Genomic DNA, 25,535 nt, shown 5'->3' with positions numbered 1-25,535 from the left:
TGCTTTAAGGCTGGAAAGACGTTGGAGTATTTGAGGGGGTGAAAGGGCCTCCATGGGGCTACAATGGATGTGAGAAATGGTGCTGTGATGTGAAGTAGTCAGCAAGGATCAGAACATGGGGGCTCAGGGGCCATGACAGGACACATGATGCTTATTCTAAGGACACTGAGGAGTGTATCAAGGGTGTTAAGTAGGTGATACAACAGCGTAGAACCAGAGTAAGGCAAGCTGTAGAGAGAAAGATGTGCAAAATATTTTGCAGATGTATTTTATTCTTAGATGGAGAGGCCCTTGGAGTTGGGCAATGTGACCAGAGTCCAGGAGTTTGTCTTGTTGGGTTTGTCCACAAGGCCAGACGTAAGGGATGTCCTGTTTGCCGTCTTCCTGGCCCTCTACCTGCTGACCCTCCTGGAGAACACGCTCATCATCTACCTCATCTGCAGTCACATCGAGCTCCACAAGCCCATGTATTTCTTCCTGGGCAACCTGAGCTGCCTGGAGATGTGCTACGTGTCTGTGACCATGCCCAGTCTGCTCGTGGGGCTGTGGACTGGACCTTACCATATCTCCTTCACAGCCTGCATGACACAGCTTTTCTTCTTCATAGTCCTCATCTGCACAGAGTGCACCCTCTTGGCCTCCATGGCCTATGACCGCTACGTGGCCATCTGCCGCCCACTCCACTACCCACTGCTCATGAGGCCCCAGGTCTGCCTGGGCTTAGCCTTGTCCTCATGGCTTGGGGGGCTGTTGGTCTCAGTGGCCAAGGCATCATGCATTGCCAGCCTTTCCTACTGTGGCCCCAATGTCCTCAACCACTTCTTCTGTGACGTCTCCCCTCTGCTCAACCTGTCCTGCACCCACGTGGCCCTGACGGAGCTGGTGGACTTCATCTCTGCCATCGTCATCCTCTGGGGTTCCCTCCTCGTGGCCATCGCCTCCTATGTGGCCATCGGGAGGGCTGTGCTCCACATGCCATCAGCCGCTGCCCGCCGCAAAGCCCTCTCCACCTGTGCCTCCCACCTGGTGGTGGTGGGCATCTTCTACGCAGCCACTCTCTTCATCTACGCCCGTCCCAGCCGCATAGAAGCCATGGACCTCAACAAGGTGCTGTCTGTCATCTACACGGTGGTCACACCCATGTGCAATCCCGTCATCTACTGCCTGCGGAACAGGGAGGTCCAGGCAGCATTCTGCAGAACCCTACACCAGTCCTGAAGCTGACCAGCGGATAGGCCATGGGGGAGATCTCAAGTTATCAATACTTTTCATTTTTTTAGATTTATTTTTTATTTTTTGAGAGACAAAGAGAGACACAGTGCGAACAGGGGAGGGGCAGAGAGAGAGGGAGACACAGAGTCCAAATCAGGCTCCGGGCTCTGAGCTGTCAACACAGAGCCCAACGCAGGGTTTGAACTCACAAACTGTGAGATCATGACCTGAGCCAAAGTCAGATGCTTAACTGACTGAGCCACCCAGGAGCCCCTCAATACTTTTCATTTTTATTGAGATATAACTCACATGCCATATACTTCACTCTTTAAAATGTGCAATTCATTGAGTTTTAGGTATATTCACAAAGTTGTGCAACCATCACCACCATCTAATTCTACAACGTTTGCATCACTACCAAAAAAATCCTGTACACAATAGAAATCACTCCCAAAGCCTAGCCCACTAGCTTAAAAAACTGTAAGTCTTCTTTGTCTGTATGGATTTTCTTGTTTTGGATATTTCATATAAATGAAATGATATAATATGTGGGCTTTTGTGTGTCTCCTTGCACTTAGTGTAACACTTTTGAGGCTTATACATGATATAGCATCTAGCAATATTTCATTCCTTCTTAAGGCTGAGTAATATTCCATTGTATGGAAATACCACACATTATTTACCCATTAGAGTACAGCTGTGTTTTCATGCTTAAATGCAGTGTGTGTCTATATGTATACAGGGAAGAATTGGAAAATCGATACCATAAAATGTTCATAGGGATTGCCATTATGTGGAGGAACTTGGGAAGGGTTTGCTTTCCTTTTCATTTTGTTGTTTTGTCAATTTTTTGTGATAAGTATGCATTGCTTTTGTAATAAAGATGTATTTTTTTTCTTTTTGAACTTTACTTATTTATTTTGAGAGACATAGAGACAGCACGAGAGGAGGAGGGGCAGAGAGAGAGGCAGACAGAGAATCCCAAGCAGGTTCTGTGCTGTCAGTGTGGAGCCCATTGCAGGGCTCGAACCCATGAACCGTGAGACCATGACTTGAGCTGAAACCAAGAGTCAGATGCTTAGTTGACTGAGCCACCCAGGCTCACCCTAAAGATGTAATTTTTGGACTTCAAGATTGTGGAAGATGGCGGCATAGGAGGACGCTGGGCTCACCGCATCCTGCTGATCACTTAGATTCCACCCACACCTGCCTAAATAACCCAGAAAACCACCAGAAGACTAGCAGAATGGATTCTCCAGAGCCAAGCATAGACAAGAGGCCCACGGAAGAGGGTAGGAAGGGCAGAGAGGCAGTGCGCACTACACGGACTGGTGGGAGGGAGCTGGTCTGGTAGAGGAGCAGCCCGCCCTGCAAGGCAGAGCCCCTGAATTCTGGCTTGCAAAAGTGGAGGGGTTGGACTCTGTGAGTTCTGACAGCCAGCGGGACTTAACATCTGGAATGTTATAAGTCAACAGCTCTGCTTGGAGAGCAGGACGGCTAGAGGACAACAGGAGGGAGAGTTGTTGAGCTCCAGAGAACAGAGCTCAGCTCAGTGGGAGAACAAAGGCACTGGCCAGCGCCATCTCCCTCGCCCACCCCCCAGCCAAAATCCCAAAGGGAACCAGTTCCCATCACGGAACTTGCTCACACCCCGCAAATACCCAAGCTGTGGTTCTGTGGATCCATCCCTCCGATGGGTCTGCCTCCCTCCTGGTGCTGCAGGGCCCCTCCTGAAGCAGACAATCAAAGGCAAAGCAAGCTGAGTCTGCCCCTCCTGCCCCTGCGCACCTTGCGGATCCACCCCCGCCAATACACCAGATTCCATAGAAGTAGCACCACAAGCCTGGCAGTGTTCAAGTAGCCCAGACAGGGGACATACCACTCCACAGTGAGTCCTGCCCCTGGGAGAGGGGAAGATAAGGTACACACCAGCCTGACTATGGCCCCAGCGATGGGCTGGGGGCAGACATTGGGTCTGACTGCGGCCCCGCCCACCAATGCAAGATACTCCAGACAGCACAGAGGAAGATCCCTGCAGTTCCACGCCACTCCAGGGACTATTCAAGATGATGAAATGGAAGAATTCTCCTCAAAAGAAACTCCAGGAAGTAGCAACAGCTAATGAACTGATAAAAAACGATTTAAGCAATATAACAGAAAATGAATTTAAAATAATAGCCATAAAATTAATCGCTGGGCTTGAAAAAAGTATAGAGGACAGCAGAGAATCTATTGCTACAGAGATCAAGGGACTAAGAAACAGCCAGGAGGAGCTAAAAAATGCTATTAATGAGCTGCAAAATAAAATGGAGGTGACCACGGTTTGGACTGAAGAGGCAGAGGAGAGAATAGGTGAATTAGAAGATAAAATTATGGAAAAAGAGGAAGCTGAGAAAAAAAGAGATAAAAAAAATCCAGGAGTATGAGGGGAGAATTAGAGAACTAAGTGATGTGGTGAAACATAATAATATATGCATAATTGGGATTCCAGAGGAGGAAGAGAGAGAGAAAGGTGCTGAGAACTTCCCTGATCTGGGGAAAGAAAAAGGCATTGAAATCCAAGAGGCACAGAGAACTCCCTTCAGACGTAACTTGAATTGATCTTCTGCACAACATATCATAGTGAAACTGGCAAAATACAAGGATAAAGAGAGAATTCTGAAAGCAGCTAGGGATAAACATGCTCTAACATATAAAGGGAGACTGATAAGACTTGTGACCAATCTCTCTAGTGAAACTCAGCAGGCCAGAAAGGAATGGCAGGAAATTTTCAATGTGACGACCAGAAAAAATATGCAGCTGAGAATCCTTTATCCAGCAAGTCTGTCATTTAGAATAGAAGGAGAGATAAAGGTCTTCCGAAACAAACAAAAACTGAAGGAATTCATCACCACTAAACCATCCCTGCAAGAAATTCTAAGGGGGATCCTATGAGACAAAGTACCAGAGACATCACTACAAGCATGAAACCTACAGACATCACAATGACTCTAAACTCATATCTTTCTATAATAACACTGAATGTAAATGGACTAAATGCACCAACCAAAAGACATAGGGTATCAGAATGGATAAAAAAAACAAGACCCATCTATTTGCTGTCTACAAGAGATTCATTTTAGACCTGAGGACACCTTCAGATTGAAAGGGAGGGGATGGAGAACTACCTATCATGCTCCTGGAAGTCAAAAGAAAGCTGGAGTAGCCATACTTATATCAGACAAACTAGACTTTAAATTAAAGGCTGTAACAAGAGATGAAGAAGGGCATTATATAATAATCACAGGGTCTATCCATCAGGAAGAGCTAACAATTATAAATGTCTATGCGCCAAATACAGGAGCCCCCAAATATATAAAACAATCGCAAACATAAGCAACCTTATTGATAAGAACGTGGTAATTGCAGGGGACTTTAATACTCCACTTACAACAATGGATAGATCATCTAGACACAGGATCAATAAAGAAACAAGGGCCCTGGATGATACATTGGATCAGATGGACTTGACAGATATATTTAGAACTCTGCATCCCAAAGCAACAGAATATACTTTCTTCTCGAGCGCACATGGAACATTCTCCAAGATAGATCACATACTGGGTCACAAAACAGCCCTTCATAAGTATACAAGAATTGATATCATACCATGCCTACTTTCAGACCACAATGCTAGGAAGCTTGACATCAACCACAGGAAAAAGTGTGGAAAACCTCCAAAAGCATGGAGGTTAAATAACACCCTACTAAAGAATGAATGGGTCAACCAGGCAATTAGAGAAGAAATGAAAAAATATATGGAAACAAATGAAAATGAAAATACAACAATCCAAACGCTCTGGGATGCAGCGAAGGCAGTCCTGAGAGGAAAATACATTGCAATCCAGGCCTATCTCAAGAAACAAGAAAAATCCCAAATACAAAATCTAACAGAACACCTAAAGGAAATAGAAGCAGAACAGCAAAGACACCTTAAACCCAGCAGAAGAAGAGAAATAATAAAGATCAGAACAGAAATAAACAATATAGAATCTTAAAAAACTATAGAGCAGATCAATGAAACCAAGAGTTGGTTTTTTGAAAAAATAAACAAAATTGATAAACCTCTAGCCAGGCTTCTCAAAAAGAAAAGGGAGATGACCCAAATAGATAAAATCATGAATGAAAACGGCGTTATTACAACCAATCCCTCAGAAATACAAGCAATTATCAGGGAATACTATGCAAAATTATATGCCAACAAACTGGACAACCTGGAAGAAATGGACAAATTCCTTAGTACCCACACACTTCCAAAACTCAAACAGGAAGAAATAGAAAGCTTAAACAGACCCATAACCAGCAAAGAAATTGAAGCAGTTATCAAAAATCTCCCAATAAGAGTCCAGGACCAGATGGCTTCCCAGGGGAATTCTACCAGACATTTAAAGCAGAGATAATACCTATCCTTCTCAAGCTATTCCAAAAAATAGAAAGGGAAGGCAAATGTCCAGGCTCATTCTATGAATCCAGCATTACTTTGATTCCTAAACCAGACAGAGACCCAGTAAAAAAAGAGAACTACAGGCCAATATCCCTGATGAATATGAATGAAAAATTTCTCAATAAGATACTAGCAAATCGAATTCAACAGCATATAAAAAGAATTATTCATCATGATCAAGTGGGATTCATTCCTGGGATGCAGGGCTGGTTCAACATTCGCAAATCAATCAACATGATAAATCACATTAATAAAAGAAAAGATAAGAACCATATGATCCTGTCCATTGATGCAGAAAAAGCATTTGACAAAATTCAGCATCCTTTCTTTAGAAAAACCCTTGAGAAAGTCAGGATAGAAGGAACATACTTAAACATCATAAAAGCCATTTATGAAGCCCATAGCTAATATCATCCTCAATGGGGAAAAACAGAGCTTTCTCCCTGAGATCAGGAACACGATAGGGATGTCCACTCTCACCGCTGTTGTTTAACATGGTGTTGGAAGTTCTAGCATCATCAGCAATCAGACAAAAAAATGAAATCAAAAGCATCAAAATTGGCAAAGATGAAGTCAAGCTTCCACTTTTTGCAGATGACATAATGTTATACATGAAAAATCTGATAGACTCCGCCAAAAGTCTGCTAGAACTGATACATGAATTCAGCAAAGTCACAGGATACAAAATCAATGTGCAAAAATTAGTCGCATTCTTATACACTAAAAATAAAGCAACAGAAAGACAAATAAAGAAACTGATCCCATTCATAACTGCACCAAGAAGCATAAAGTACCTAGCAATAAACCTAACCAAAGATGTAAAAGATCTCTATGCTGAAAACTATAGAAACCTTATGAAGGAAATTGAAGAAGATATTAAAAATGGAAAAACATTCCATGCTCATGGATTGGAAGAATAAATATTGTTAAAATGTCAATACTACCCAAAGCAATCTACACATGCAATGCAATCCCAAGCAAAATTGTACCAGCATTCTTCTCAAAGCTAGAACAAGCAATCCTAAAATTTGTATGGAACCACAAAAGGCCCCGAATAGCCAAAGTAATTTTGAAGAAGAAGACCAAAGCAGGAGGCATCACAATCCCGGACTTTAGCCTCTACTACAAAGCTGTCATCATCAAGACAGCATGGTATTGGCACAAAAACAGACACATAGACCAATGGAATAGAATAGAAACCCCAGAGGGGCGCCTGGGTGGCTCAGTCGGTTGAGCGTCCGACTTCAGCTCAGGTCATGATCTCACAGTTTGTGGGTTCAAGCCCCGCATCGGGCTCTGTGCTGACTGCTTGCTCAGAGCCTGGAGCCTGCTTCAGATTCTGTCTCCTTCTCTCTCTGCCCCTCCCCCGCTCACACTTTGTCTCACTCTGTTTCTCAAAAATAAATAAAATGTAAAATTAAAAATTAAAAAAAAAAAAGAATAGAAACCCCAGAACTAGACCCACAAAAGTATGGGCAACTAATCTTTGACAAAGCAGGAAAGAACATCCAATGGAAAAAAGACAGTCTCTTTAACAAATGGTGCTGGGAGAACTGGACAGCAACATGCAGAAGGTTGAAACTAGACCACTTTCTTACACCATTCACAAAAACAAATTCAAAATGGATAAAGGACCTGATTGTGAGACAGGAAACCATCAAAACCCTAGAGGAGAAAGCAGGAAAAGACCTCTCTGACCTCAGCCATAGCAATTTCTTACTTGACACATCTCCAAAGGCAAGGGAATTAAAAGCAAAAATGAACAATTGGGACCTCATGAAGATAAAAAAGCTTCTGCACAGCAAAGGAAACAATCAACAAAACTAAAAGGCAACCATCGGAATGGGAAAAGATATTTGCAAATAACATATCGGACAAAGGGCTAGTATCCAAAATCTATAAAGAGCTCACCAAACTCCACACCCAAAAAACAAAGAACCCAGTGAAGAAATGGGCAGAAAACATGAATAGACACTTCTCTAAAGAAGACATCCGGATGGCCAACAGGCACATGAAAAGATGCTCAACGTCGCTCCTTATCAGGGAAATACAAATCAAAACCACACTCAGATATCACCTCACACCAGTCAGAGTGGTTAAAATGGACAAATTAGGAGACTATAGGTGCTGGAGAGGATGTGGAGAAACGGGAACCCTCTTGCACTGTTGGTGGGAATGCAAACTGGTGCAGTCGCTCTGGAAAACAGTGTGGAGGTTCCTCAAAAAATTAAAAATAGATCTACCCTATGACCCAGTAATAGCACTGCTAGGAATTTATCCAAGGGATGCAGGAGTGCTGATGCATAGGGGCACTGGTACCCCAATGTTTATAGCAGCACTTTCTTTTTTTTTTTTTTAATTTTTTTAACGTTTATTTATTTTTGAGACAGAGAGAGACAGAGCATGAACAGGGGAGGGGCAGAGAGAGAGGGAGACACAGAATCTGAAACAGGCTCCAGGCTCCGAGCTGTCAGCACAGAGCCCGACGCGGGGCTCAAACTCACGGACCATGAGATCATGACCTGAGCCAAAGTCGGACGCTTAACCGACCGAGCCACCCAGGCGCCCCATCAGCAGCACTTTCAACAATAGCCAAATTATGGAAAGAGCCTAAATGTCCATCAACTGACGAATGGATAAGGAAATTGTGGTTTATATACAAAATGGAGTACTATGTGGCAATGAGAAAGAATGAAAAAGGGCCTTTTGTAGCAACATGTATGGAACTGGAGAGTGTTATGCTAAATGAAATAAGTCATACAGAGAAAGACAGATACCATACGTTTTCACTCTTATGTGGATCCTGAGAAACTTAACAGAAGACCATGGGGGAGGGGAAGAAAAAAAAGAGGTTAGAGAGGGAGAGAGCCAAAGCATAAGAGACTCTTAAAGACTGAGAACAAACTGAGAGTAGATGGGGGGTAGGGGGGAGGGGAGGGTGGGTGATGGGTATTGAGGAGGGCACCTTTTGGGATGAGCACTGGGTGTTGTATGGAAACCAATTTGACAATAAATTTCATATTTAAAAAAAAGATGTAATTTTCAATTTAAAAATCACTTTATTTTTTTCAAAAAATTTAATGTTTATTTTGAGGAGAGAGAGAGAGTGAGAGAGAGAGAGAGAACGAGCAGAAAAGGGTCAGAGAGAGAAGGAGACACAGAATCTGAAGCAGGCTCCAGGCTCTGAGCCGTCAGCATAGAGCCTGACATGGGGCTTGAACTCGTAAACCATGAGATCATGACCTGAGCCGAAGTTGAATGCTTATCTGACTGAGCCACCCAGGTGCCCCTAAAAAATCACTTTAATCTGTGTCTTTTGTGTCCATAAGACAGAGCTGAACCTCTTTCACTGGGAACTCAAGATGCCATTCTGTTGTGGTTCCAGCTGCACTAGACTCAGCGTTGTGTGCACATGTCAGGGGTGTCGTATCTGGTGCCTGTGCACCAGTGTCATCTGAATGCCGTGATCTTCCTTGTCTTCCCTGTGCATGCAGACACCTTCAAGGTCTGGCTTCTGCGTGGAGCTCACTTCACAGCCAGCTGAAAATGTGCACAGCATAACGTGAGCACCTCAGAGCATGGACCCCATCCGCGTTGCCCGGAACAATGCCTGGCCCACGTTAGCTGCTCAGTGAATCTGGTCGAATAAATAAGAGAACAACTCACTGAAGAAAGGTGATGTCTGATCCATCTCCATATTCCCAAAGATTTACAGCTATAATAATTCTACTGGCTATAGAGAATTTGCTGAATTCCAGACCCTATTCAAAACACTTTATATAGATTTGTCACATTCACAGCCACGCTGTGAGGGAGATATGTGTGACAAAGGTTGTGGTCATCTACAACATCAGTCCTTCCTTCTTCCTTTAGTAATAGATCCACCATATCTCAGCTGGAAATCCAGGAAAAAATGTTTCCATGGCACAAGAACAGACATTCAGATCAATGGAACAGAAAAGGGAACCCAGAAATGGACCCACAAATGTATGGCCAACTCATCTCTGACAAAGCAGGAGAGAATATCCAATGGAATAAAGACAGTCTCTTCAGCAAGTGGTACTGGGAAAACTGGACAGCGACATGCAGAAGAATGAACCTGGACCACTTTCTTACATCATACACACAAAAAAAATGTTTCTCAGCTCTTCCCTTGTCTATCCATGATGTCATAGGTGTATGTGCTGGACAAATGTCCATGGAAAAGTTTTAGGTTATGCTTTTTAGGAGAAAGACACTTTCCTGTACTTCCTTCGCTCCCCTTCTCTTCTGGTTGGAATTCAAGCGTGATGACTGGAGCTGGAGCAGCCATCTTGCACCCTGACCTGGAAGCGTCATGCTGAGAATGATATAACAAGATAGGGGAACTCTGACGTTTTGGGCTGTCTTATTAATACCAAATCAGTGCTGCTACATTGATGAGAAATTCATTGTATCCTGTTTAAGCAACTGTTTTAGGCTGAAATCCATTACCTAACCAATATGATGCTGTATTAGTCAGTCATTGCTACAACACTGCTGTATTACAAGCAATCCAAAAATGTTTTTCAGTGGCTTCAGTAGCACACTTGTGTTTTTTTTTTTTCTGGCTTCTGGATCTATGGTGGTATTCTGCTTCAGGCTGCAGGGCAGGCTTAGGTCTTTTCTACTTGTCTCTCATCCCAGAACCAGGAGATGTTCTTCTCAAGGCAAATGGCAAGAAGTCAGTGGAAACAGTTAGTGCTTCCCCAGACATCAGCTCAGGACTCTCAATTTGATCTACATTCCATTAGCCAAAGCCAATTATATGGTGAAGCAAAAGTTGTTGGGAAAAGGGAAGTAGTGTTATCTTATTATTACTTTTTAAAGTTTTTATTTAAATTCCAGTTGGTTACCATACAGTGTGATATTAGTTTCAGGTGTACAATCTAGTGACCCAACACTTTCGTACATCACCCGGTGCTCATCACAAGGGCCCTCCTTCTTCCCCATCACCTGTTCAATGCACCCCCACCCACCTCCCTTCTGGTGACCATCAGTGTGCTCTGTTAAAATCAGGAGCGGGCAAAGTGTGTTGTCGCTGAAGAGACCCGGGGTGAGTGGAGGGTTTTCTGCAGCACTGCCTGGACCTCCCTGTTCCGCAGGCAGTAGATGACGGGGCTGCACATGGGCGTGACCACCGTGTAGATGACAGACAGCACCTTGTTGAGGTCTGTGGAACCGATGAGGCGGGGGCGGGAATACATGAAGAGGACCACCCCATAGAAGATGCCCACCACCACCAGGTGGGAGGCACAGGTGGAGAGGGCTCTGCAGCGGGTGACGGCTGATGGCATGTGGAGCACAGCCCTCCCGATGGCCACATAGGAGGCCAGAGCCACTAGCAATGACCCACAGAAGATGACGATGGCAGAGATGAAGTCCACCAGCTCCGTCAGGGCCACGTGGGTGCAGGACAGGTTGAGCAGAGGGGAGACGTCACAGAAGAAGTGGTTGAGGACATTGGGGCCACAGTAGGACAGGCTGGCGATGCATGATGTCTTGGCCACTGAGACCAACAGCCCCCCAAGCCATGAGGACAAGGCTAAGCCCAGGCAGACCTGGGGCCTCATGAGCAGTGGGTAGTGGAGTGGGCGGCAGATGGCCACGTAGCGGTCATAGGCCATGGAGGCCAGGAGGGTGCACTTGGTACTAATGAGAGCTATGAATAAAAAAAGCTGTGTCATGCAGGCTGCGAAGGGCACATGGCATGGACTGGAGCCCAGCCCCACGAGCAGACTGGGCACGGTCACGGACACGTAGCACATCTCCAGGCAGCTCAGGTTGCCCAGGAAGAAATACATGGGCTTGTGGAGCTCGATGTGACTGCAGATGAGGTAGATGATGAGCATGTTCTCCAGGAGGGTCAGCAGGTAGAGGGCCAGGAAGATGGCAAACAGGACAATCCTTATGCCCAGCCTTGTGGATAAACCCAACAAGACAAACTCCTGGACTCTGGTCACGTTGCCCAACTCCAGGGGCCTCTCCATCTAAGTGCAAAAGAAGCAGGTTAGAGGAGACTGTGATCCACGCAGGAGTAAAAGGGCAAAAGAGGAAGAGCATCAGGGGTCCCGAGAGCCAATGTAAGTGCTGTGGGTTGACTGTTGTCAGGAGGACTGGTGGGGCGGGACGTCGCAAAACCGGAAATGGAAAACCTCCACGTGTACTTAGTAAATCTGTGACCTTCGGCAATTCAACCCTTATAAGCCTCAGGTATCTTTTTTAAAAAAATTAATGTTTGTTTATTTTTGAGACAGAAAGACGGCTAGAGTGGGGGAAAGGCGGGGGGGGGGGTGGAGACATAGAATCTGAAACTGAGCCTCAGTTATCTTGTCTGTAAAATGGAGGTAAAAGCTATGATTGTTTTTTTCTTTTCTTTTGATGACTTTAAGTGGTCTGGTCTTTGTCTTTCCTTCCTTCCTTCCTTCCTTCCTTCCTTCCTTCCTTCCTTCCTTCCTTCCTCCCCCTTCCTTCCTTTCTCTCTCTCTCTCTCTCTCTCTCTCCCTCCCTCCCTCCCTCCCTCCCTCTCCTTTTTCTCATTCTTGAAAAGTTTCCCAGGATGCAAGGGGTTGTCTCCAATAGTTTAAATAAAGGAAGATTCACAATCCCTTTATTCTGAAATGCATACCTCTTTTAATAGGTTGAATTTCTGGAGGAAATTTGTTACTGCTTATTAGAGAAAAGTACCATCAATAATGGTTTTTCTAAGAAAGACCAATGAATAATTTCCTTTCTGAATATTTCTAAAAATGACTCCTTCTAGAAAGAGAACACATTCTTTTTTTTTTTTTTTAAGGAAAAAAACTATATGTGTTAACACCACATATGTGCCCCTACACTGTGCTGCATGTTTTAAACACAGGGAGATCAATTAATTTTCACGACCCTACAAAAACAGCGTGATCTTATCCATTCATACACGACTGTACTGAGGCTCATAAGCAGTAAGTAACTTGTCCAAAGAACAGAGTTCTAGAAGTAGGGGTCCTTATGGGGCATCTGGGAGGCTCAGTCGGTTAAGTGTCTGGCTCTTGGTTTCAGCTTAGGTCATGATCTTGTGGTTTCATGAGTTCGAGCTCCACTTCAGGCTCTGTGATGACAGTGTGGAGCCTGCTTGGGATTCTCTCTCTCTCCCTCTCTGTCTCTGCTCCTCCCTCGCTTGTGCTGTCTCTGTCTCACTCAAAATAAATAAACCAGCTTTAAAAAAAAAAAGTAGGGGTCCTTTGCCTCTGTTGCTGACTCTGAGGATCCAGCATGATTTTTAGGTCATTGGCATGCATAAAATATGCTATTTGGACTTATTTCTGACTTGCTATTTATCATATGTATCAAACAGCAACTATTTGAGTGTATACTATGCACAAGGGGCCTGAAATCAAACAGTGAACAAAACCAGTGGCCATGAGCTTTCACAATTTATATTCTTGCTAGTGAGGAATAGAGAAAGCAAACAAGAAGACAAATATAGGGATAAATTTTAGCTAAGAAGAAAGCAAAACAGGATGGTCAGGAATGTCTGGAGGAACAGGCTGAACACTGAGCTAGCGAGAGAGCACTTGAAACAGAATAGGAAAAAGCACGTGCAAGTTGGGAAGTTGGGAAGTTAAGTTGGGAAGGCGTTTAGCATTGCTGAGGAAAACGAGATCCAGAGTGGCCCAGGAGTGCAGAACTGAGGAGGGAAGAAAGTCATTTTCTGCCCACAATACCCCATCTCTACCCCGATGCACTCTAAATCTCTCGTGGTGTGCTAGTCTCTGAGTTAAACATCCCAATGAAAAAAATTATGTGTCAGAGATAAACAGAGTAACAGGGTGGGATGAGGCTTGGGAACATACACATATATATACAAACTTGATTTATCACATTACTTGTATTGAGGATAATCAGGAAGAAGATAGGTCTTTCTATTAATGGTTTTTGGGTAATTAGTTATTTGTGTAGAAAAATAAAAGGAAATTGAAACCATACATCATACCACATGCAGAGAAAATCAATTCCGGGCAAATGAAAACCAAAAGGTGAAGTGCGAATTTCTGAAATTTTAGAAAACAAAATAAAAGTATATCTTTGTGGCCTTGGTGGCAGAGAAAACTATAAGAATATAAGAAAAGAATTCAAAACTTGCCTGCTTTAAAATGTAAAAATCAAAAAATAAATAAATACAATGTAAAAATCTGGGGCACCCGGATGGCTTAGAAGAATGTGTGACTCTTGATCTCGGGGTCGTGAGTTTGAGCCCCACATTGGGTGTAGAGATTACTTAGATAAGTAAGCTTGAAAAAAATGTAAAGTGTAACTATCAGAAGAAAAGCTGATCACCACAAAAAATTAAAACTCACAAACTGGAAAAATATTCCTGCAATACATATGGGTGACAAGGAATCCCTATGTAGGATATACAAAGGAATTGGACAGTTAATATGCAAAATACGTTTTTTTCCACAGAAATTTGGGGAAAAGGCCTGAATGTATACCTCACGAAAAAATAATTTATCACTGAAAACATGGAAATATGCTAATCTCATTAGGAACAAAGGAAATGAAAATTAATACCCAAATTAGATACCACTTCGCATCTGTGGAATTGGCACAAATATAAACTTCTGAAAATATTAAGTTTAATAATGCTAACTTTCACACATGGTCGCTGACAGTCTGAATTGGCATGATCACTTCAGAAAACAATTTGGAATTATGTAGTAAATTTTAAGGTATGACCATGCCCCAGAAATTCTGTGTCCAAGCATATATCCAGAGTAACTAATGTTCACAGCTGCACCGTTTTACTAGAAAAAAAAAAAACTGTAAACATCCCAAGTGTTTAGTGGTAGAATTGATAACTAAATTATGATTTCCTTATACACTGGAATACTATTCTATAAAGAAATGAGTGAATCAGAACCACATCTAATGTTATGAATAAATCAATCTCAGAAACGTTATATTGAACAAAGAAAGTTACATGAGTGTGCAGTTATAATTCCATTTACATAAAAGCCAAACTGTGCAAAAAAATGTTAAGAAACATATTGTTTAGGGATACAAAGTCATGTGGCAGATAAAATAGGAGAAAAGTGAGCCCCAAATTCAAGAAACATACTTCCAAGCAGTGAGGAGTGGTGTAGGAAGGGCACACAGGGGCTTCAAAGATCATTTTCTTAAAATGGCTGATAAGTACAAGGGAGTCATTGCATCTTTATTTTTTCTATTTTTATTTTAATTCCAGTATAGTTAACATATAGTGATATATTAGTCTCAAGTGTACAATATGGTGATTTGCGTAAGCAGCCCCAATGTCCATCAACTGACAAATGGATAAAGGAGAGGTGGTATATGTGTATGTGACATATACATATGTGTGTGTGTGTGTGTGTGTGTGTGTACATATACACATAGTGAAATATTACTCAGCCATAAAAAAGAATGAAATCTTGTCGTTTGCAATGACATGGATGGAGCTAGAGAGTATAATGCTGTGTGAAATAAGCCAGAGAAAGGCAAATGCATCATTATTTTTATGCCTATTTCTGGGTTGCATTCGCTCATTATTTATATAAAAGCCATTTGTTTTATTTTATTTTTAAAGTGTATTTACTTATCATCTTGAGAGAGAGAGAGAGAGAGAGAGAGAGAGAGAGAGCATAAGCAAGGAAGAGGCAAAGAGAGAGAGAGAGAGAGAGAGAGAGAGAGAGAGAGAATCCCAACCCAAGCAGGCTCTGCACCATAAGCGCAGAGCTCAATGTGGGGCTTGAACTCACAAACTATAAGATTACAACTTGAGCCAAAGTCAGATGCTTAACCACTGAGCAACCCAGGTGCCCCTATAAAAGCTACTGATAAAAATAGTTTCTATGTGTGTTAAAATATATGTATCTACACACCCAAAAACTCAATTTTATGTATGTTAATTTTAAAAATAAATTTTAAAAGTAATTTTCTTGCTCCCATAGTGCTCCCTGAGGTAACAATTGGTATCAGTGTCTTGAAGGTCCTTTCAGAAATATTGATGGCACATTCTTGCACTTAATGTATGGGTCCACCCTCTCTCCCTTTAAAAAATGACAAAAATTTCACATGAAGTGTGAGTACTAAGATTTCTTTGAATCCAAATATTGTGTTCTTTCTCCAATTCTTTAATGCCTTCTCCCTCAATTTCAGCAAAATTTCCCCACTGACCATGCTTAATTCCTAACATGTCCAAATTAAGGAAAAAGGATCATTCCCTCCAAAACTGTTGGTTTAGGCAAAGATAGACAAGGTCATTAAGATACTCCCCTTCAAGTAACAGATAAAAACACCCTGAATAATATGAATGAAATAAATTATTGGTGGTCATTGTTGATGCTATTTTATGATTATGGGGACACAGTTTGGCACAGGAAGGTAGATATGTTTTGGTGGAAACTTCCCTCTTGGTATTTTGGCACAAGCCCTCATTTTTCAGACAAGCACAATGAGGCTCAAAGTTGGTACTTCAAGTTATTTTCAGGCCAACTTCTGTCTAGGGTGGATGTTCTTAGCCCTGAATGGGGTCACCTGGCCTGTTGGGCTGTTCTTGGCCGGGAGTAAGAGCTGAGCCCATTAGAGGTGCTCTCTCTGGTGCTAAAAACGAGTGTCTGTTGCAGTCTCTTGCCATGGGCTTCCTTCCTGCCTATGCTCTGCCCTACCTCTGTCCTGCTTTTCCCCTCCTCTCCTTTTTTTTTTTTTTTTAATTTTTAAACGTTTATTTACTATCGAGAGACAGAGAGACACAGAGCATGAGCAGGGGAGGGGTAGAGAGAGAGGGAGACACAGAATCTGAAGCAGGCTCCAGGCTCTGAGCTGTCAGCACTAGACAGCTAGAACTCACAAACCACGAGATCATGGCCTGAGCCGAAGTCAGTCGCCTAACCACTGAACCACCCAGGCGCCCTGCCCTCCTCTCCTTCTAGCAGCTCCTGTTCTTAACTTCTTCGTGAAGCCTTCTTCAGGTTATCTTGCCCTTCTGATAACTTTAGATGCTCTGGAATGTCCTTGATTAACCTGCTGAATAACTCACAAATGCACCTAAAAAGGTACTGGGCTCTCTGGGGATGGCTGCACAAACGTTCTGCACCTGAATTGCACCAAAAGCCTGAGATATAGTCAAGGTTGACATGATTTTTACCCCTGCAGAGGCTATGATGAGCAGTGAGCAAAATTCCTAATCTCTCTAAACCTGAGCTAACTACTACTGAAGATAGTAACAATAGGTCCATTAGGAATAAAAAAGATACTAGCTGAGATGGCCTTCATTTATTGCCTGCTTTCTGTGTCCGGGCAATCTAGATGCAGTAAAATACAGTGCAGCTGGCTTCATGCATTTTTACTATTGCCCAAAATAAGGAATATACTCACGTTGTTACCCAATCACAATGGTGCACACATACACCACATATACAAATAAAGCACAAATCTCTCAAAGAAATACTTACCTTTAATCTGTGTGATTCACTTTCATATTTTCTCTAATGTTCTAGCCATGTGATTTTTTAAGATTTTTTTAGTGTTTATTTTTGAGAAAAAGAGAGACAGAGTGTGAGCGGGGTAGGGGCAGAGAGAGAGAGGGAGACACAGAATCTGAAGCAGGCTCCAGGCTCCGAGCTGTCAGCACAGAGCCTGACGCGGGGCTCCAACTCACAAGCTGTGAGATCATGACCTGAGCTGAAGTCGGATGCCCAACCGACTGAGCCACCTAGGTGCCCCTCCAGGTGATTTTTAAAAAGATTTTATTTTTTAAGTATCTCTACACCCAACATGGGGCTCAAACTCACAACCCCGAGATCAAGAGTTGCACACTCCACTGACTGAGTCATCCAGGAGCCCCTATGCCACGTGATCTTTAACGTTAGTACTGACTTAGGGGCGCCTGGGTGGCTCAGTCAGTTGAGCGACCGACTTCGGCTCAGGTCACGATCTCACGGTTTGTGAGTTTGAGCCCCACAGCGGGCTCTGTGCTGACAGCTCGGAACCTGGAGCCTGCTTCAGATTCTGTCTCCCTCTCTCTCTGCCCCTCCCCCACTCATGCTCTGTCTCTGTCTCAGAAATAAACATTTAATATTAGTACTGACTTAATACAACTACTTTATAACCCTCAGTTTAAAATATGCTGTAATTCATGGGGCATCTGGGTGGCTCAGTCAGTTAAGTGTCTGACTTGGGCTCAGGTCATGCATAATCTCATGGTTCGTGAGTTCGAGCCCCATGTCAGGTTCTGTGCTGATAGCTTGGAACCTGGAGCCTGCTTCAGATTCTGTGTCTCCCTCTCTCCCCCTCCCCTGCTCATGCTCTGTCTCTCTCTCTCTCCCTCTCTCTCTCAAAAATAAATAGACATTAAAAAAATTAAAATATATTGCCATTAAGGTTAAGAGAAGGGCTTTGGAATAGACAGACACTGGTTCTAACCCAGGCTCTGCCTCTGACTCAGACAAGGGCTCTGACTTTCTGACCTTTGTGTTGCCTCCAATAGGGAGATAACAGCACTGACTTTCTCACACTGTCATGGGAATTAGACCTCAGATAGTCTCCATGGCACCCAGGTAGTGTCTAGCACCCCACAGGTGACTTATAGGAGGGAGAACTTTTCTGGTCTTCTCTTCCCCCCCTCCCCCCTCGCCAAATCAAGCAATCTTGTTTTCTTACCTCTCAGCTAAGGTGACACGGGTCCTGCTTTTTCTTTTCTCAAGGAGACTCTGGGGGCCACAAATATTCAGCTTCTGCCCCTGGACATAATTGAAGATGCCAGTGATGTGAAGTGTTGGCCAGGAATGTTTGGAAGAAGCTGCCTTTGTCCTGAGCAGTGAGTTCACCCACCTCTCTTCATTTGGCGCCTCTGTTCTCTCAGCTGCCAACGGTACTCTGTGCTTGCAGCCGGCTGCAAGAGAAGGGCCAGTTTAAATCCGAGAGATGGGCCTTAGGGGGCTGTCCTAATCTCTGTGGGTTTAGAGGGGAGAATGAAGCGAAAGCTTTACATCAGTTGTACTGAGGCGTGGGAAGGAGAGTTCCAAGTCTGTTCTCACACAGTTTGGAGCTCGTAATAGATGCAAGGATTTATGCTGGATACTGGGATTGCAAAAGCGGAATGAGACGTAATTCCTGCTCTCAGGTTGAAACAGACGTTTATACACATTATAGTAGGAGATGAGCAAACTGTGGGTGTTTGGACCAGGGGAACCTGGGGTTTCAAAATACATGCAGGAGGGAGGTCTGAGCTCAGTCTCTCTGAAGTGTTACAAGATCATGTCTCCTTGAAACAAGACAAGAAATAGATGGAACATTCTTCCAGCTCATATGGAAAATTAAAATATCTTTTCCCACTTCCTGCTGGATATTTTAGCTGCCTGAGTTAACATTTAATGTTGAGAATTCTATGCATGAAGCACATCTTTTCCTCTCTGTGCTGTGGATTACCCACTAAATAGGTCTCTCTGTTCCTGGGATGCCCGATGCAAATTTGGAGGGAGGACAATCAAATTGAATTTTTTTCTTTTCTCCTCTTGTGTGATCAGCTTAGATAGATTTATTTATTTATTTTTAAAGGTTTATTTATTTTTGAGAGAGAGAGCAGGGGAAGGGGAGAGAGAGAGAGAGAGAATCCAAAGCAGAGAGCAGAGAGCTCGATGCAGGGCTTGAACCCACAAACTATGAGATCATGACCTGAGCTGAAGTCACTCAACTGGCTGAGCCACCCAGGTGCCCCTAGATTTATTTGTTTTTAAATTATTTATTTTAAGTAATATCTACACTCAAAGTGGGGCTTGAGCTCATGACCCTGAGATCAAGAGTCACATGCTCCTCTGACTGAACCAGCCAGGTGCCTCCATAGATAGATTTAAAAGGAATGTGCCCAGGGGCGCCTGGGTGGCTCAGTCGGTTAAGCATCTGACTTTAGCTCAGGTCATGATCTCACAGTCCATGAGTTCGAGCCCCACATCAGGCGCTGTGCTGACAGCTCAGAGCCTGGAGCCTGCTTTGGATTCGGTGTCTCCTTCTCTCTCTGCCCCTCCCCTGCTCATTCTCTGTCTCAAAAATAAATAAAAATATTAAAAAAATTTAAAAGGAATGTGCCCATAATTATAACATAGCATTCTCTCAGGAACAGTAAAGTCTTTAGTCTATAAAATGCTTCAGTCAACAAGCAATACAAGACATTTTTGAGCTAATGTCTGGCCCATATTCTCTCTAGGACGTTCTCTGTTCCTCCCATCTTTAAAAAAATTTTTTTAATGTTCATTTTTTAGAGAGAGAGAGAGAGACAGAGCACAAGCAGGGGCGGGGCAGAGAGAGAGGGAGACACAATCCAAAGTGGGCTCCACGCTCTGAGCTGTCAGCACAGAGCGTGATGAGGGGCTTAAACTCAGGGACTGCGAGATCATGACCTGAGCCCAAGTCGGAGGCTTAACCGACTGAATCCCCCAGGTGCCCTGCTCCTCCCATCTTTTAAGGGAACGAAGGCTAAAATACTTTAACGTACTCTTGCTTTAAGTACTTAAGTACTTTAAGTACTTTCCTAGCTTTATCCTATACACACAAATACAACAGTGAACTTTGCACATCTATGCCAATGTCTGTCTTTCTGTCCTTCCCCTCTGAATGGAATCTAACTCATCTCTCAAGCTCATTTTCACCTCCTTAGAGTAGCTGTTACCCACTTTTCCTTTTCCGGACACCAGGAATTAATGCTTTTTTCCCTCCTGATGAAGAAGTGTGTTGAAGATGGCATGATCCCCAGCAGGTATCTAGGAACTGGATTGAATGTCTGGGCTTTAAACCAAATTTGGAGCTTGAGAATCTGAATTGAAATTCTTGATCTATCATTCAAAGGTTGTGTGACTTTGACCTCCCTGAGTTTCTGTGTCTCTGTCTATAAAATGGTGACTGTGATACTCACCAGAAAGAGTTCTCATGAATATTAAATTAATCAATGCACATAAGGTGCCTATTACAATTCCTAGTATGTATTAGGAGCTCAGTAGGTGGGAGCTTTTGCTATTATTGATACACATGACCTCCACAGTAAAAAACCTGAAACATTGCTGACACAAAGTTTAAAGGTTAAAAGTGCTAAATATGGAACAACCTAAGAGTCCACTGATAGATGAAAGGGTAAGGGTATGTATGTGATACATGCACACAATGGAATGTTATGCAAACATAAAAAAGATGAGAACCAAAAAAAACCATGGTAGAACAGCATGGAACTTTTCTTTGCATCTCTCATCCCTTAAATACAACCAGATCAACACTAAACGATCCTGCACACTTAGAAAACTGATTTGAGGATTAATACACCGATCTGCACAACCTGAACCACAGAATTCAGCAGGTATGCAGCGCTGAGAGGTGAAGTGGGGGAGAGACAGTTGGAGAGTGCAGGGAGCTGTTTGTGCTTGTGGAGAGAGGACGGAGATGGGGGCAGAGGTGGAGCGTATGGAAAGCATCCCCCTTGCCCAAAGCAGCTGGAGAGAAAAGAAAGTGTACGCAAGGGACTGAACAAAAAAGGGAGAAAGGAGGAGAGGGTTTAAATTCCATTAAACTCTGTAAACAGGGGGAGCGCAGAGTCCAAAACTCCGCAGCTGCATACCTGGTGGAGCTCTGATGGGAGGGGCGAATCCCCAGAAGCAGAGACTGAGGTCCTCAGGGCACACGGGAGGCGGTTCCCCTGCTGGGAGGACTCCCCAAGGGCAAACGTCCCAGCGGAGCCAGGAGAACAACCACGTTCGCTGGTGCTGGGACAAGGCCGTTGGGGGTGAAGCCTGGCGCCAGATGTGAGTTGTGATTTTCCAGAATCCCTGAAACGCTGCTGCTACATGCCCGCGTGAACTTTTTCTGGGGCGGGCTGGCACCCGGCCGCAGTCTCTGGGCGTTGGCAGCAGCACGGTCTCGCGAATGTTCCTGGGGGTGGCCGGCACCAGCCAGTGCTCGGTGAGACCCTCCTGCAGAAGGTCTGAGCGGAACAAAGCCACAGTCCCTCAGAAGTGAGGGGTTGGGAAACACAGCTGCTTCTGAGATAAAACTCAGGAGGGAGGTGCCGCCTGGCAGTCTGACGGCTTAGTCACGGACATTGTGGAAGCGGGGGGTGGACGGAAGCTGGACACAGAGGATGAGTGCACGATTGCTGGTCAGAGAGAACAGAACTCTGATACTACTGACCACACAGCTGGGTGATGCCATTTTCGCCCCTCCTGCGCATGCGCACACACACCTACACGCGCCACAACATCCACCCCAGTAAGCTAAGCAGTGCCATCTAATGGAGAACAGAGCCTTTACACTAAGCCCCGCCCAACTGGGCCAACCTCTCTCTTCAGGAACCCAAGTCTCTCCACCTGCTTATTTTACCGACAATAAAGCGCTTCATAGTTTAACTTCCAGGGGAAAACGAAGTAATTTCAGTCGTATTTCAGTCTGTTTTCTGGTCCCTTTATTCAATTTTCTTTTTTTTTCTCTTTTCTTTTCTTTTTCTTGAATAAAGAAAGAGAAAAAAATTTATTTCTATTTTCAATTTTTATTAAAAATATTTTTCTTTATTTTTTTAAAACTATATTTTTACTATTTTGTAAATTTTTCAAATTCCATTTTACTTCCATCATTTCATTTTATTCTATTTCTTTGTATTCATTTTTTCAAATTATCAAATGTTTTCCTTTTTTCTTCCCTTTTTTCTCTAATCTAACAAGCTCCTTTCAACAACCAGACCAAAACACACCTAAGATCTAGCATCATTTATTTGATCTTGTGTGTGTGTGTTGTTTTTAATTTTAAGTTTATTTTTACCTTATTAATTCCTTTTCTTCCTTCAAAATGATGAAACGAAGGAATTCACCCCAAAAGAAAGAGCAGGAAGAAACGGCAGCCAGGGACTTAATCAACACAGATACAAGAAAGATGTCTGAGCCAGAATTTAGAATCATGATAATAAGAATACCAGCTGGGATTGAAAATAGATTAGAATCCCTTTCTGCAGAGATAAAGTCAAGTCAGGATGAAACAAAAAACTCTATAACTGAGCTGCAATCTTGAATGGGTGCTTCGGTGGCAAGGATGGATGAGGCAGAGAAGCGAATCAGTGATATAGAGGACAAAATTATGGAGAATAATGAAGCAGAAAAAAAGAGGGAGACTAAGGCAAAAGACCATAATTTAAGAATTAGAGAAATCAGTGACTCATTACAAAGGAACAACATCAGAATCATAAGGGTCCCAGAAAATGAAGAGAGAGAAAAAGGGGTAGAAGGGTTATGTGAGCAAATCATAGTGGAAAACTTTCCTAACTTGGGGAAAGACACAGACATCAAAATCCAGGAAGCACAGAGGACTCCCTTTAGACTCAACAAAACCCGACCATCAACAAGGCATATCATAGTCAAATTCACAAAACACTCAGTCGAGGAAAGAATCATGAAAGCAGCAAGGGAAAAAAGCCCTTAACCTAAAAGGGAAGACAGATCAGGTTTGCAGCAGACCTTTCCACAGAAACGAGACAGGCCAGAAATGAGTGGCAGGATATATTCAATGTGCTGAATTGGAAAAATATGCAGCCAAGAATTCTTTACCCAGCAAGGCTGTCATTCAAAATGGAAGGAGAGATTAAAAGTTTCCCAGACCAACAAAAATTAAAAGAGTTCATGACCACTAAACCAGCTCTGCAAGAAATTTTGAGGGGCACTTTCTCAGGGAAGAAAAGATGGGGAAAAAAGACCAAAAGCAACAAAGGCTAGAAAGGATCAGAGAATACCACCAGAAATTCCAACTCTCCAAGAAACATAATGGCAATAAACTCTCATCTTTCAGCACTCACTCTAAACGTCAATGGACTAAATGTTCCAATCAAAAGACATAGGGTAACAGAATGGATGAGAAAACAAGATCCATCTCTATGCTGTTTACAAGAGACCCACTTTAGACCTAAAGACACCTATCATGCTAATGGTCAACAAGAGAAAGCCAGAGTAGCCATACTTATATCAGACAATCTAGACTTTAAAATAAAGATTGTAACAAGAGATGAAGAAGGGCATTATATCATAATAAAGGGGTCTATCCATCAAGAAGACCTAACAATTGTAAACATTTATGTGCCAAATGTGGAAGCACCCAAATATGTAAATCAATTAATCACAAACATAAAGAAATTCATTGATAATAATACCATAATAGTAGGGGACTTCAACACCCCACTTACAGCAATGTATAGATCATCTAAATAGAAAATCCACAAGGAAAAATGGCTTTGAATGACACTCTGGACCAGATGGACTTAACAAATATATTCAGACCATTTCATCCTAAAGCAGTGGAATATACATTCTTCTCCAGTACACATGGAACATTCTCCAGAATAGATCCAGAATAGGTGGGACACAAATCAGCCCTCAACAAGTACAAGAAGATTGAGATCATACCATGCATATTTTCAGACTTCAATGCTATGAAATTCGAAATCAACCACATGAAAAAAATTAGAAAGACAACAAACATTGGAGACTAAAGAACATCCTAATAAAGAAAGAATGGGTTAACAAGAGGAAATTAAAAAGTTCATGGAAGCCAATGAAAATGATAACACCACAGCCCAAAACCTCTGGGATGAAGCAAAGGTAGTCATAAGAGTGAAGTATATAGCAATCCAGACCTTCCTAAAGGAGGAAGAAAGTTCTCAGATACACAACCTAATCTTACACCTTAAAGAGCTGGAAAAAGAACAGCAAATAAAACCCAAAACCAGCAGAAGACAGAAAATAAAGATTAGAGCAAAAATCAATGCTATCAAAACCTAAAAAACAGTAGAACAGATCAATGAAACCAGAAGCTGGTTCTTTTTTTTTTTTTTTAACGTTTATTTATTTTTGAGACAGAGAGAGACAGAGCATGAATGGGGGAGTGGCAGAGAGAGAGGGAGACACAGAATAGGAAGCAGGCTCCAGGCTCCGAGCCGTCAGCCCAGAGCCCGACGCGGGGCTCAAACTCACAGACTGCGAGATCGTGACCTGAGTCGAAGTCGGACCCTTAACCAACTGAGCCACCCAGGCGTCCCCAGAAGCCAGTTCTTTGAAAGAATTAATAAAATCAATAAACCCCTAGCCAGTTTGATCAAAAAGAAAAAGGAAAGGACTCAAATAAATAAAATCAAGAATGAAAGAGGAGAGATCACAACCAACACAGCAGAAATAAAAACAGTAATAAGAGAATATTATGAGCAATTATACGCTAACAAAATGGGCAATCTGGAAGAAACGGACAAATTCCTAGAAACATATAAACTACCAAAACTGAAACAGGAAGAAATAGAAAATTTGAACAGGCTCATAACCAGTAAGGATATTGAATTAGTAAGCAAAAATCTCCCAAAAAAACAAGAGTCCAGGGCCAGATGGCTTTCCAGGGTAATTCTACCAAACATTTAAAGAAGAGTTAATACCTATTCTCTATAAGCTATTCCAAAAAAATAGAAATGGAAGCAAAACTTCTAAACTCTTTATATGAAGCCAGTATTACCATGATTCCAAAACAGACAAAGACCCCAGTAAAAAGTAGAACTACAGACAAATTTCCCTGATGAACATGGACACAAAAATCCTCAACAAGATACTAGCCAACTGGATCCAACAAGACATTAAAAAAATTATTCACCACGACCAAGTGGGATTTATCCCTGGGATGCAAGGCTGGTTCAATATCCACAAAACAATCAATGTGATATATCACATCAATAAAAGAAAGGACAAGAACCATATGATCCTCTCAATAGATTCAGAGAAAGCATTTGACAAAATACAGCATCCTTTCTTGATAAAAACCCTCA

At 42.8% G+C, this 25,535-nt stretch overlaps 2 protein-coding genes across 2 annotated transcripts; one reads left to right on the top strand and one right to left on the bottom strand.

Moving 5' to 3' along the window:
- Positions 1–273: 273 nt before the first annotated feature.
- On the top strand, positions 274–1,218 carry LOC102954257 (olfactory receptor 5). Its single transcript, XM_007080628.2, has one exon. The coding sequence runs from the start codon at positions 280–282 to the stop codon at positions 1,216–1,218; it is 939 nt and encodes a 312-aa protein (XP_007080690.1). The 5' UTR covers positions 274–279.
- A 9,510-nt stretch (positions 1,219–10,728) lies between these two features.
- LOC102953974 (olfactory receptor 5-like) lies at positions 10,729–11,920 on the bottom strand. Its single transcript, XM_007080627.2, has one exon. It carries the CDS (start codon positions 11,701–11,703, stop codon positions 10,729–10,731), a length of 975 nt encoding a protein of 324 aa, XP_007080689.2. The 5' UTR covers positions 11,704–11,920.
- Between the last annotated feature and the right edge of the window lie 13,615 nt (positions 11,921–25,535).

This window comes from Panthera tigris, chromosome E2, assembly GCF_018350195.1.
Source record: "Panthera tigris isolate Pti1 chromosome E2, P.tigris_Pti1_mat1.1, whole genome shotgun sequence".
NCBI classification, from domain to species: domain Eukaryota; kingdom Metazoa; phylum Chordata; class Mammalia; order Carnivora; family Felidae; genus Panthera; species Panthera tigris.
Note: the sequence above shows the minus strand (reverse complement) of the source record. Positions and strands in the feature narration are given on the sequence as shown.